Source organism: Oncorhynchus keta, chromosome 13 (genome assembly GCF_023373465.1).
Source record: "Oncorhynchus keta strain PuntledgeMale-10-30-2019 chromosome 13, Oket_V2, whole genome shotgun sequence".
Classification (NCBI taxonomy): domain Eukaryota; kingdom Metazoa; phylum Chordata; class Actinopteri; order Salmoniformes; family Salmonidae; genus Oncorhynchus; species Oncorhynchus keta.
The window spans coordinates 48722451-48736612 of NC_068433.1; the positions used below are offsets into that span (position 1 = coordinate 48722451).

The 14162-nt window shown below is 42.5% G+C and overlaps 1 protein-coding gene across 1 annotated transcript; it reads left to right on the top strand.

Annotated features, from left to right (window-relative positions):
* Nucleotides 1–5824: 5824 nt before the first annotated feature.
* On the top strand, nt 5825–12279 carry LOC118373082 (acyl-CoA synthetase short-chain family member 3, mitochondrial-like). The gene is made up of 5 exons (XM_052460688.1): nt 5825–6004; nt 7845–7979; nt 9301–9441; nt 10296–10376; nt 12208–12279. The coding sequence occupies exons 1-5, from the start codon at nt 5825–5827 to the stop codon at nt 12277–12279; spliced, it is 609 nt and encodes a 202-aa protein (XP_052316648.1).
* The last annotated feature ends 1883 nt before the right edge of the window (nt 12280–14162 follow it).

A 14162-nucleotide genomic window follows, 5' to 3' on the forward strand; every position in this document is an offset into this window, starting at 1 on the left:
TAGTTATTCCCATTTTAGTACATTTATCAGCCACAACATGACGCCCACTCTATATTCAAGAGCATGTTGTGTCTCAACCGCTGTCAGGCACAACACAAAAACCTTAGATGGTGTAAAATAGGGTCGAAGCTACAACATGCTGTAAGTGAATATGATGTTTTAGTTTACACGTTTTTAGATAATTGACATTAAAGCTTAAAACATTATCTTTATTTTTTTTTAAATTGAGAAATTATAAAATAGTTTGACAACACTGTTGTTAGCATGTAAATAATATCAATCTCAACTGTTGGTTATCTTTTCCAGTGATGAAGACATGGATGTCTTTTGATATGGTGGGGTATGCAAAATGTGTCAACATTGAGCACCTTCATCTCTTGAATGTTTTGACATTCAGATCCAAAAAGTCACTTTCTGAGCACTTCTATAATGGTCAAATATATATGGAAGGTTTCGTTCAAATCAAAAGGGATTCTGTCAAAAGGTGATTGAATTGAGATGCATTTATCCTCTTATATGGCACTACTTGGAATTACGTGTTAAGCACTGATTGATGCCTGAAAAACCCACATGGAAAACATTGGTCAGGGCATTTGTAAATCACATTGGACTCAAACGCCAGCCAGATTGATGAGTTGCTCAACCATTGTTTTCAGGTACCAGAGTCAACTCTACAAACCTGACTCAGTTACACCAGCTCTGTCAGGAGGAATGGGCCAAAATTCACCCAACTTATTGTGGGAAACTTGTGGAAGGCCCAAGTTAAACAATTTAAAGGAAATGCGTACCAACTTTGATGTTGTGAAGCCAAGAAATACATGATTATTTTCTATCTTATTCTGTTCTGATACAAAAGACTTAAGTACATGAACAGGGTGAAGGCATTGGAAATTCATGGAGCATTGGGCACATAAAATATACGAAGTCAAGTCTTGTCTCCTCAAGTGCAAGAGTGAAAACACTTAATGTGTTTTATTATTGATCATGATTGCTGTCTCACTTCCCATGGCACTTGCAGTCTCTATAAACCTACTAGAGTGAAGAGCAATGCAACGTGGGAAGTCTTGCAAACATGTTGATTTAAGTGCTTACACAAGACTTGCTTGTGCACATCTTTATCTCGTCACACTGCCGGCGTCTTTCGTTCATTGACTGCTGTCGGCTCAGATGTTTTCACCCACGGCCCCTGCACTTCATCAATGTCATCGGCCTGTCTCTGGTAATTACCCACAATGCTGCTTACTCCCCAGAAAGATACCTGTCTTGGCCTCCTTGCTCACACACACTGTTTCAGTTCTGCCCACAAATTTTCTATGGGAATTGAGGTCAGGGCTTTGTGATGCTACTCCAATACCTTGACTTTGTTGTCCTTAAGACATTTTGCCACAACTTTGGAAGTATGCTTGGGGTCATTGTCCATTTGGAAGACCCATTTGCGACCAAGCTTTAACTTCCTGACTGATGTTTTGAGATGTTGCTTCAATATATCCACATCATTTTCCTTCCTCGTGTTGCCTTCTATTTTGTGAAGTGCACCAGTCCCTCCTGCAGAAAAGCACCCCCACAACATGATGCTGCCACCCCGTGCTTCACGGTTGGGATGGTGTTCTTCGGCTTGCAAGCCTCCCACTTTTTCCTCCAATCATAACGATGGCCATTATGGCCAAAAAGCTATATTTTTGTTTCATCAGACCTGAGGACATTTCTCCAAAAAGTATGATCTTTATCCGCATATACAGTCGCAAAATGTAGTCTGCCATTTTATGGCGGTTTTGGAGCAGTGGCTTCTACCTTGCCTTTCAGATTATGTCGATATAGGACTTGATTTACTGTGGATATAGATACTTTTGTACCTGTTTCCTCCAGCATCTTCACAAGGTCCTTTGCTGTTGTTCTGGGATTGATTTGCACTTTTCCCATCAAAGTGCATTAATCTCTAGGAGACAGAACGCGTCTCCCTTCTGAGCGGTATGACGGCTACATGGTCCTATGGTGTTTATACTTGCGTACTATTGTTTGTACAGATGAACGTGGTACCTTCAGGAGTTTAGAAATTGCTCCCAATTTGCTCTACAATTTCATTTCTGAGGTCTTGGCTGATTTCTTTTGATTGCCCCATGATGTCAAGCAAAGAGGCACTGAGTTTGAAGGTAGGCCTTGAAATACATCCACAGGTACACCTCCAATTGACTCATTATGTCAATTAGCCTATCAGAAACTTCAAAAGCCATGACATCATTTTCTGGAATTTTCCAAGCTGTTTAAAGGCACAGTCAACTTAGTATATGTAAACTTCTGATACAGTGAGTTATAAGTGAAATAATCTGTCTGTAAACAATTGGTGGAAAAAATAGTTGTGTCATGCACAAAATAGATGTTCTAACTGACTTGCCAAAACTATAGTTTGTTAACAAGACATTTGTGGAGTGGTTGAAAAACAGGTTTTAATGACTTCAACCTAAGTGTATGTAAACTTCCGACTTCAACTTTATGTGAGAATGCTTTTCATTGACTACAGCTCAGCGTTCAACACCAAAGTGCCCTCAAAGCTCACCAATAAGCTAAGGACCCTGGGACTAAACACCTCCCTCTGCAAATGGATCCTGGACTTCCTGACCGGCCGCCCACAGGTGGTAAGGGTAGGTAACAACACATCCACCATGCTGATCCTCAACACAGGGGCCCCTCAGGGGTGCGTGCTCAGCCCCGTCCTGTACTCCCTGTTCACTCATGACTGCACAGCCAGGCATGACTCCAACACCATTACATTTGTCGATGACACAACAGTGGTAGGCCTGATCAACGACAGCAACGAGACAGCCTACAAAGAGGAGGTCAGAGACTTGGCCATGTGGTGCCAGGACAACAACCTCTCCCTCACGTGATCACGACAAAGGAGATGATTGTGGACTACAGGAAAAAGAGGGCCGAGCACGCCCTTCCACGCCCCATTCTCATCAACGGGGATGCAGTGGAGCAGGTTAATAGCTTCAAGTTCCTTGGTGTCCACATCACCAACAAACTAACATGGTCCAAGCACACCATGACAGTCGTGAAGCGGGCATGACAAAACCTATTCCCCCTCAGGAGACTGAAAAGATTTGTCCTCAGATCCTCAAAAGGTTCTACAGCTGCACCATCGAGAGCTGACTGGTTGCATCACTGCCACTCTCTGTTGTCATCTATGCATAGTCACTTTAATTAACTCTACCTACATGTACAGTGGGGCAAATAAGTATTTAGTCAGCCACCAATTGTGCAAGTTCTCCCACTTAAAAAGATGAGAGAGGCCTGTAATTTTCATCATATGTACACTTCAACTATGACAGACAAAATGGGGGAAAAAATCCAGAAAATCACATTGTAGGACTTTTAATGAATTTATTTGCAATTGATGGTGTAAAATAAGTATTTGGTCAATAACAAAAGTTTATCTCAATACTTTGTTATATACCTTTTGTTGGCAATGACAGAGGTCAAACGTTTTCTGTAAGTCTTCAGAAGGTTTTCACACACTGTTGCCCATTCCTCCATGCAGATCTCCTCTAGAGCAGTGATGTTTTGGGGCTGTTGCTGGGCAACACGGACTTTCAACTCCCTCCAAAGATTTTCTATGGGGTTGAGATCTGGAGACTGGCTAGGCCACTCCAGGACCTTGAAATGCTTCTTACGAAGCCACTACTTCGTTGCCCGAGCGGTGTGTTTGGGATCATTGTCATGCTGAAAGACCCAGCCACGTTTCATCTTCAATGCCCTTGCTGATGGAAGGAGATTTTCACTCAAAATCTCACGATACATGGCCCCATTCATTCTTTCCTTTACACGGATCAGTCGTCCTGGTCCCTTTGCAGAAAAACAGCCCCAAAGCATGATGTTTCCACACCCATGCTTCACAGTAGGTATGGTGTTCTTTGGATGCAACTCAGCATTCTTTGTCCTCCAAACACGACGAGTTGAGCTTTTACCAAAAGGTCCTATTTTGGTTTCATCTGACCATATATAATAATAATAATAATATGACATTCTCCCAATCTTCTTCTGGATCATTCAAATGCTCTCTAGCAAACTTCAGACGGGCCTGGACATGTACTGGCTCTGCAGGATTTGACTCCCTGGTGGCGTCGTGTGTTACTGATGGTAGGCTTTGTTACTTTGATCCTAGCTCTCTGTAGGTCATTCACTAGGTCCCCCCGTGTGGTTCCGGGATTTTTGCTCACCGTCCTTGTGATTATTTTGACCCCATGGGGTGAGCTCCATCTTGCGTGGAGCCCCAAATCGAGGGAGATTATCAGTGGTCTTGTATGTCTTCCATTTCCTAATAATTGCCCCCACAGTTGATTTATTCAAACCAAGCTGCTTACCTATTGCAGATTCAGTCTTCCCAGCCTGGTGCAGGTCTACAATTTTGTTTCTGGTGTCCTTTGACAGCTCTTTGGTCTTGGCCATAGTGAAGTTTGGAGTGTGACTGTTTGAGGTTGTGGACAGGTGTCTTTTATACTAATAACAAGTTCAAACAGGTGCCATTAATACAGGTAACGAGTGGAGGACAGAGGAGCCTCTTAAAGAAGAAGTTACAGGTCTGTGAGAGCCAGAAATCTTGCTTCTTTGTAAGTGACCAAATACTTATTTCCACCATAATTTGCAAATAAATTCATAAAAAATCCTACAATGTGATTTTCTGGATTTTCTTTCTCATTTTGTCTGTCATAGTTGAAGTGTACCTATGATGAAAATTACAGGCCTCTCTCATCTTTTTAAGTGGGAGAACTTGCACAATTGGTGGCTGACTAAATACTTTTTTGCCCCACTGTACATACTACCTCAACTAACCTGTGCCCCTGCACATTGACTCTGTACCTGCACCCCCTGTATATATTGTTATTTACTGCTCCTCTTTAATTACTTGTTACTTTTATCTCTTATTCTTATCCATATTTTGAAACTGCACTGTCGGTTAGGGGCTCATGTGTAAGCATTTCACCTGTTGTACTCTGCGTATGTGACTAATCAAATTTGATTTGACCTTGTGAAAGTGACACGTTTTCATTTTCGTCAAAAAAACATCTATATATTGAAGGAGTGGCTTTGAGACGGCCTGCGCATGCACAGTTCGGCGCGAGACAACCTTTAGACCCGTTGACGTGATCTGTGCACTATCGCCACCTACTACTTTGGAGCTATACAATTTATCCTGCTACTTGAAAGCATTAGATGTGTGGACGATACATTTAGGTACACAGGACGTACAGTTAGTATTCTATGACTATCCAACAGTGAGATATCATGCACTTGTGCTTAATTGTCTCATATTTTGTAATGGTTGTCATAAATAATTTTGTGCACCAAGGTCACATTATTAAACCATGTTCAAGGTATTTGATGGCAGACCTCACAAGATGAACCTTTAATTCTGCATGGTAAAAATCCCATATGCTCTCTAGTTTGACCTCTGTGTTGTAATAGTGTTGAAGTCCAGGCATGGCTAGTGAGCGACGGTGCATGATGTCTCATCTTTCTGTGTGCGTGCATATTTAAAACAACAGGAATCCAGACACCATCTGCTTGTCTCAGCACCTCAGTACCTCAACAGAGCTCATAATGAGTTGAGAGTCCCATTTCATCAAAAGTTCTGGGGTTGTACATAGATCCTGTACGTTGTAGGAAAAACATTTTTGTCTGTGTTCAGCCCTTATCTTATCATACACATTCTCTAATTGTAGACCAAGCTACAATGTGCTTACTGTTATCTTTATGTTGTTTCATAACATCGATAGATCTATAGTGAAAGTATTACAGTAGTTATTTATTGTCTCTTAATGACAATATGCTGCCTCTAATGGGGGGTTTTCTCTATGTAAGGTTTGCCGGGGGGAAGTTGAATGTTTGCCACAATGCGGTGGATCGCCATGTCGAGAGCGGACGAGGAGATCAACCGGCCATCATTTATGACAGCCCAGTGACTGGAACTAAGCAGACCATCACTTTTAGAGAACTACAGGAACAGGTAATGATCTCAAACACTTTTAGAGAACTACAGGAACAGGTAATGATCTCAACCACTTTAGAGAACTACAGGAACAGGTAATGATCTCAACCACTTTAGAGAACTACAGGAACAGGTAATAATCTCAACCACTTTAGAGAACTACAGGAACAGGTAATGATCTCAACCACCTTAGAGAACTACAGGAACAGGTAATGATCTCAATCACTTTAGAGAACTACAGGAACAGGTAATGATCTCAACCACCTTAGAGAACTACAGGAACAGGTAATGATCTCAATCACTTTAGAGAACTACAGGAACAGATAATGATCTCAACCACTTTAGAGAACTACAGGAACAGGTAATGATCTCAACCACTTTAGAGAACTACAGGAACAGGTAATGATCTCAACCACTTTAGAGAACTACAGGAACAGGTAATGATCTCAACCACTTTAGAGAACTACAGGAACAGGTAATAATCTCAACCACTTTAGAGAACTACAGGAACAGGTAATGATCTCAACCACCTTAGAGAACTACAGGAACAGGTAATGATCTCAATCACTTTAGAGAACTACAGGAACAGATAATGATCTCAACCACTTTAGAGAACTACAGGAACAGGTAATGATCTCAACCACTTTAGAGAACTACAGGAACAGGTAATGATCTCAACCACTTTAGAGAACTACAGGAACAGATAATGATCTCAAACGCTTTAGAGAACTACAGGAACAGATAATGATCTCAACCACTTTAGAGAACTACAGGAACAGGTAATGATCTCAACCACTTTAGAGAACTACAGGAACAGGTAATGATCTCAACCACTTTAGAGAACTACAGGAACAGGTAATGATCTCAACCACTTTAGAGAACTACAGGAACAGATAATGATCTCAAACGCTTTAGAGAACTACAGGAACAGATAATGATCTCAACCACTTTAGAGAACTACAGGAACAGGTAATGATCTCAACCACTTTAGAGAACTACAGGAACAGATAATGATCTCAACCGCTTTAGAGAACTACAGGAACAGGTAATGATTTTAGCAAAACTCTTCACAATGTACATATTCATTTAGACTGTAGGACGTCCCTCTAAATATAGATTTTCACCAATATGTTGTAACATAGTATAGCCTCCCTTAAGCAGCTTGAACCCCTTCCCCACCTGGTATTTTCTCCACTGTCCGATCTGTTTAATGGTTGAATGGTTAAATGTGAAATGTACATGCCATATTTATAGGACTGTTTATAGAAGAGTTGATGGCCCACTTTCACAGTCACATCGTAATATTGCAGTAGATAAAGGTCTCACTGACGCCAAGTGAAGCACTTTGTTGGAGGGATTTCATCAAAGCAGCAGGGATATTAGCCAGTATGTGACTCTGACGCTGAATTGCGTATACTGAGAAATCCTTTTAAGCTATTTAAGCCAGACCTTCAAGCCTTTTACTTTCTAGGCCTACATCAGAGAAGAGCACCTCCACTATTGCTGAAAATTCCTCCTCAAACATTTGGGTAGAGTTGATTAGCCTGATTTATGCTGCATTAGAATGAATGAAAAATTAGAGACAGTCGTTCTATGTTGAATGAGACAGTCATTTCAGATCCCTTAATACATTAGATCAGTAACCCGAGGAAGGTATGACGGTGTGCAGATAGTAATTGAGAGGTAACATCGGTCATATTGATAGTACGTTACATAGTCAGAACATGGCCTTTCAGAATGTTCTGACGTACATTTCAGACTAATGCATTTGTTTGAGCTGTGTTGTATCACATCTCTTAAGTCTTGTTTCTTTTAAGAGGCCCCCGGGAGCACACTGTGTGAATGCTGTGTCTTCCAGCCCAAGATGATAGTGACGGCCTCCTTTGGCATTGAGCCTGGCAGGAGAGTGGAGTACATTCCCCTGGTGGAGAAAGCCCTGGAGCTCAGCTCTCACAGTCCCTCCAAGGTCCTCATCGACAACCGGCCCGGCATGGTGAGGTCCATAGAGATAGAATACTGTTCTATGTTATTCTGTGGTAAGGCCTAACTCACTAACGTCAACTCTCTCCGAGAGATGCCTGCCATTTCCCAAAGACAATAACTCTGCTGACATGCAATAGTTTTACATGATCCTCTCTATTGGTTACTTAATACTATTACTTCCTGACTGGACCACGAATCCGGTTCTAGTGTATATATAAATCCGATTGTTTCAGCTGTGAGCTTGTATGGAGTTATGGATGGCTCGACAGATCTGTCGCTCTTAAACGGCCTGTTGAAACAAAGGTGGGAGAGAGAAACGGTGCGCATGAGGGACTGAATCACGCAACGCTGAGACGTGCCCCTAGGCTGTGGCGGGGAGCCTGGCACAGGGTCAGAGTGAAACCAGGCAGAACCGGTAGAATAAAAGACAGTCAATTTCCCCCAAAACAGCCAGCAGCCACGTACAGTAATGTGTTGGCACTCCAGGAAACTGAAATGAGTTTCATCTCAACTCGTACATAAAAACAGCCAAATCTGTGCTCAGGGAAATCATTCTGAAAATGCTTTGCAAAGTATTGCAATCACTCTGCTCAGGCAATCTTTCACACCTATTTTATTAGTACCACCGATGTTTGGAATGTATCACAAAGTCTGGGGTTTTGCACTCTGATTGCTGCTGTGTTACCTTTATGCACAGTTACCCTAGTAGCTATTTTTGATTATGCAACACAGGGAGAATACTGTTAAGGTGATACGTTGTATGTTGTCATGGAAACTGTCTGAGCAAATCACCATACCTCCGATGTTGGAGAATATGAGATGTCCCCCTTTTTTTGTTGTTGAAGTCGTTGGTATATTGCCGCTCTTGTGAATGTTAAACCACTCTAGTAATCACTATGGAAAGGCAGCAAGTGGTTCCAGAGAAGTGGAATTCAAAACCCACCCATAAGGCCTCATTAATCAGAGAAGGGTCCTACTACTGGATTATATTATTTTGGAAGAGGAGAGAACAATTAAAAAACAGCTCAAGGCTTTGGGGGTCTTCTCTCCTTTCCCTCGGCCTTTGGGCAGTTTGAATTCCGCATGTTCTGCATCATGAAAGCTCACTTATTGAAAAATGCACAATTGAAAACCCAAGTTGTGACGACTATAAAAAACGTTTCTTGAGCAATATGGCATTGTTGGTCGAATGAGCCTTGTTGAGTTGTGCACAACTAATGGATCTGTTTTAATCTGTCTTTTATGTCCACGTGGTAAAAATGATTGAATGTGTGTCTCTTGAATATGTCATGGAAATGAATCCATCTCTCCTGGTTGATTGTCTGCAATAGGAGAAGGTGGCCATGCACCCTGACCTCAGTCTGGACTGGGAGGAGGAGATGTCCACTGCACGTCCTCATGACTGTGTGTCTCTCTCTGCCAGCCATCCTCTATACGTCCTCTATACGTCTGGGACCACCGGAGCTCCTAAGGTACAGCACTCTGACTCGACACAACACATGTTCATTACAGGAAGGGGAGTAAAGACCCACTGGGAACAGACATCAGTTCAATGTCTAGGTTTGATTTAAATTTGGTTGTGTTGTCAACTAATGTGAAATCAACAAAAAATGTCACAATTTCATTGGATTTAGGTTAAAAGTTGGGTGAATAAACAGAATAAACATCTCCCTTACGATGATTACATTTTTCAAATCCAATCCATTTTCCATTTTCATTCAACATTATCACATTGCATTTTTTGGGGGTTGAAATGACCTGGAAACAACGTTCATTCAACCAGTTTTTGCCCAGTTGTGTCTGACGACTTCTTTCATAAGGAATCCAGTCAATTTCACAGTTTAATGCAAGTAATGAGTATCATATACTACAGTAGACATTCCATGGCTCTGCAAATGTGATTCAAGTTCATTCTAAACTTTACCACCGTGAGATAGATGAGACAATTTTTAAACCAGAACCGGTAGTACTGAAAATGAGGTGAACCATGCAGGAGGTTGAAAAATTGCCCGGAAGTGGCTCTAAATAGGAAAAACACAGCTCCAGATAGCTCCCTTTGTCTTTAGCACCCAGATAACATTAAAAATCCACCCGCTGGCCTGCTGTTCTCAGTCTCGTCGTCACCAGTGAGATCTATGGAGGAAACAGCTGAACTCCTACAGGTTATGTTACCATACATCGCAAAGATGGCCTCACGAAATAGTTGAATTGAAAAACCAAGATTTATACAAGGGTTTGAATGTATAATAAAATAAATGAACCTGTTAAGAGCTTGTTGCATTCGTCTTGCATCAACGTTCGCCTCTTTTCTATATCATCCCCTCAGGGCGTTGTCAGGGATACTGCTGGGTACGCTGTGATGTTGACGTGGACCATGGCAAACGTTTATGGCCTCAAGCCTGGTGAAGTAAGTCCATGTGAAACATCTCCAGTGTTCTTTATCATTGTATTACAGAACATACACCATAAACATGCACAAACATAGTACAGTATGGATTCTCTCTTCTTTCTCTGCCTACTCTCTACTTGGTATGGTGGGCAGCGTCTGACCTGGGCTGGGTAGTGGGCCACTCCTACATCTGTGTCGCAACTCTCGTTGAAGTCGGCTCTTCTACCTTGTTTGGGCGGCGTTCAGCGATCGATGTCACCGGTTTTCTAGCCATCGCTGCTCCATTTCTCATATATCCATTTGTTTTGTCTTGTTTCATACACACCTGGTTTTCATTCCATAATCACACTACATGTATTTTAGTCCTCCGTTCCCCTCCATGTCTTTGTGTGTAATTGTTTATTGTTAATGGTGTATGTTCATGCGCTATACTTTTGTTTATTGTTCCGTGTTTTTGGGGACTTAGATTTAGTCATTTTGTGCCTATTTTTTGACCGGAATAAAAGTTTACTCTACTCTGCTCTCCTGCACCTGACTTCACTTCCCTTACACAGCCGTAACAATCTGTTAGGCAACACCACCATTCTATAGGAGGTATGTACCGTAGCCTACATAGGCCTATTATAATTACCTGTGAACGGGCCACTATTGGTCAATTAACTCCAACAAAACACACAAACTCAACTTTCTCAAGGACTTGTCCCTTTCACTCAGTGATTCCAAATGCTTCGCTGATTACTCTATTTAAAGACAATGAGCGCAAGAAAAATGTACTCCTAATGACGCATGAGTATATGAGATTTCAGACAACCAGCCTTTTGATATTCATGCACATGATCATCATTGCAAATTTACCCCGGCCTCATTAAACTAATATTCACTGGCTCGAAAAGGCCCAGTTAGGTTGGTTTGTGGAAGTTATTTGTATGAAGAGCAGCTGGTGATTCTGCTGTGTTTGGGCCCTGGGCAAATGACCCCAGGGGTTGGGAGTAGAGGGGTGGGGAGGTAGGACTGCTCATGGAGGCTATCTGCCTAAATAGACTTTTGGTCTCTGTGGCTTTTGGAGGATTGGAGGATTGGAGGTGGGTGTTGAATTCATCAGCCTGGCTTTATCCAGAGCCTGTTGTCTGTGGCTGCATTTTCCTTGTGGAATGCATTGCTCCTGTCTACCCTGCTCCACACAACCTTCTGTCCTCTCACTGATTAATACACAGTCATAGATATTCACACTGGGAGGAAATGAAGGCCCTCGAGTCTGTTGTTGTTGATTTCCCAGCTCATTTTAATCTGTCCCTCTCTCTCTCTCTCTCTCTCTCTCTCTCTCTCTCTCTCTCTCTCTCTCTCTCTCTCTCTCTCTCTCTCTCTCGCGCTCTCTCTCTCACGCCTCGTCTCTCTCTCTCTCCTATCATGTGGAGCAACCTCGCAGACTGAACCTTTAGAGAATGAATATCGGTTCCGCTCGCCTGTGGGCTCTTCCTCACTGCGACTTTTGTTGGTGCACAATACTTTCTCAATAGACTAATCTAGTTTCTATTCATCAGTTTCAGCCCATCTGTCTGGGCTCCAAATATAATTTTGTCTCCATTTCAAACAGATCTTTCCATGAATATTCATTCTGTTCGGCACAGTGGAAGTGTTAATGGCGCAGAACGTCAGTAGTAAGAGAACTTTATGGCCTTGGTACTGTTCTTCTGTTTGATAGGTGGCTGGCTGAGTCATTACTACCGCAAGCCTCTAAAAACAGCTTGCTCTGAATGTCCCGCTACACTTCAATACCCAACTGGCGTGTTCATGTAAGCTTATGTCCTCAGGCTGGTTGGGTTTGTAACGGATCTCTCTCTCTATGCAGGGTAAGCCTGTTGGGACACCGCGCCCACTGCCATCCGAGCCATCCGCCAGCAGGACACCCATTCCGCCATAGGGGCTCAGTACCCCCTCACCAGGTACCCTCACCACCCAATCCCCACATATTGGCATAACACTGTGGAGATGGACCATTCAACAACTGTCGTGGCTAGCTCTGTTCTGTACCCTTTCTGCCCACTTGAAGTAGGCCTACCCTTTATTCCTCTCAACGTTCAGGGACTGAGTGCCTTTCATTCATATCCGGTGTTGTCCCCCACTGGCTGAAGGTTTTGGCGCTGCCTGCCCACTCTCTTGTTAGTCTCTGTCCATCTGCTGGAGCAGTGTCCCTGCCTGGCCCAGGCTCATCACTCACAAACTGTGTTCCCATTTAGACCTGATTGAGGTTTAATCAGGATGGATAAAACACCGGCAGGGCATTCATTCCTATTATATAATACTGTGCTGCTGCCACGCTGCTAAACACACAGGGAATCACTGAGTGCTGTAGAGAGCCTCAGGCAATGGCATCTTTGATGGTGCCTGGTTCCAGGGACTGGAGTGATTGTTATCCCCATGGGAAATGTCATCATTTATATTGATAATAAATCTGTGGAAAATGCAGTTTTGGTTCCTTAATATTTTGAAACAGAATCACAGTTGATCAGGTATAATGTGGAAATAGAGGGGGTGTGGTGGTAACTCCACTTAGATCTTTCTCCATACCTGCGTCATAAAACAGGGGCTTTGATCTTTGGTCATAGATTGCCATTGAATAATCTGAATGTGGGGAATTTGAAGGTATTTTGTGTGCTGTTTCTGAACAGGGTTTTGCCTCGACTGCTCCAGGCAGACCTGAGACACAAATCCCAAAGGGATTGAATTCATTGTTTTCCCTGGACTATAACATGACCTTCTTTCTGCTAGTTGTTATGATGGACTATGCTTCAGTTGTTGGTTTAGTCATGTGCCATGCAGCATCTTTCCATGACTGTCTTTCTCCCAGAGGGAGCAGGTTAGTGAAAGACTACAGCAATTCACTGAGAGAGAATTGATGCGCAAACACAACAACCATAATGTGAGATGTTTCCAGAATCCAGGCAGACTCAGACAGTAGTCGAATATCCGGTTGACCTTTGTTTCCTTGCCTGGAGACAAAACAGACAACCATCAAAACTATTATTCTCCCTTCTCTACTAGCAATGTTAACAGTCAAGAAGCAGACACTAGACGTGTAATTTTACAGCTCAGGAAATAAGATGTTCTCAGTGAATGTAAAAAGAACGCAATCCAGTAAAGTTGAATACAATAGCAATCCATGTCAATTAAAATGTCAACTCTATTTCCCTTCTTTCTCATGAATTGATTATAAACTTGTAGTTTGAAAGGCAAGCGTTTTGAGAACACTTTATTAAGCATTAAGACACTAAATCGCCTTAGTTCACGTGTGGATGGTTACTCCTATGAACGGGTTGTTGCTGGCATCTCCTCAGTGTATGGCACCGTTATCAGTAGGCCATAGACATTCTGGTAGTAATATGATGTGGGTGGATAGCATATGAAATATTCATCACGATCTCTCTGATAAGCTCACTGCAGTAGCCTCTTCTCAGCTCCTAGCTCAGTAACACCACATGGGTAGCTAATTGCACCAAATCCTGTGCTAAAATATACACAGAGCCCATAACAACTATTGCCGCTCGTGACAGAGGCTGGGGAGAAGCCACTGCCATGGACCAGAGGGTCTCCAGGTACAGAGGGTCAGTGAGGCAGAGTGAACGCTTCAAACGTAGGCTTTATTACATCACTTACCAACAGAAATCAGGCTTTATTACATCACTTACCAACAGAAATCAGGCTTTATTACATCACTTACCAACAGAAATCAGGCTTTATTTCATCACTTACCAACAGAAATCAGGCTTTATTACATCACTTACCAACAGAAATCAGGCTTTATTT

What these genes read in the sequence shown, in the direction of transcription:
- LOC118373082 (XM_052460688.1), top strand. Translation starts at nt 5,825, where the DNA reads ATGCTGCCTCTAATGGGGGGTTTTCTCTATGTAAGGTTTGCCGGGGGG. An exon ending in GGACCACCGGAGCTCCTAAG is followed by an intron (nt 9,442 to 10,295) that starts GTACAGCACTCT and finishes TCATCCCCTCAG; the next exon opens with GGCGTTGTCAGGGATACTGC. An exon ending in ATGGCCTCAAGCCTGGTGAA is followed by an intron (nt 10,377 to 12,207) that starts GTAAGTCCATGT and finishes CTCTCTATGCAG; the next exon opens with GGTAAGCCTGTTGGGACACC.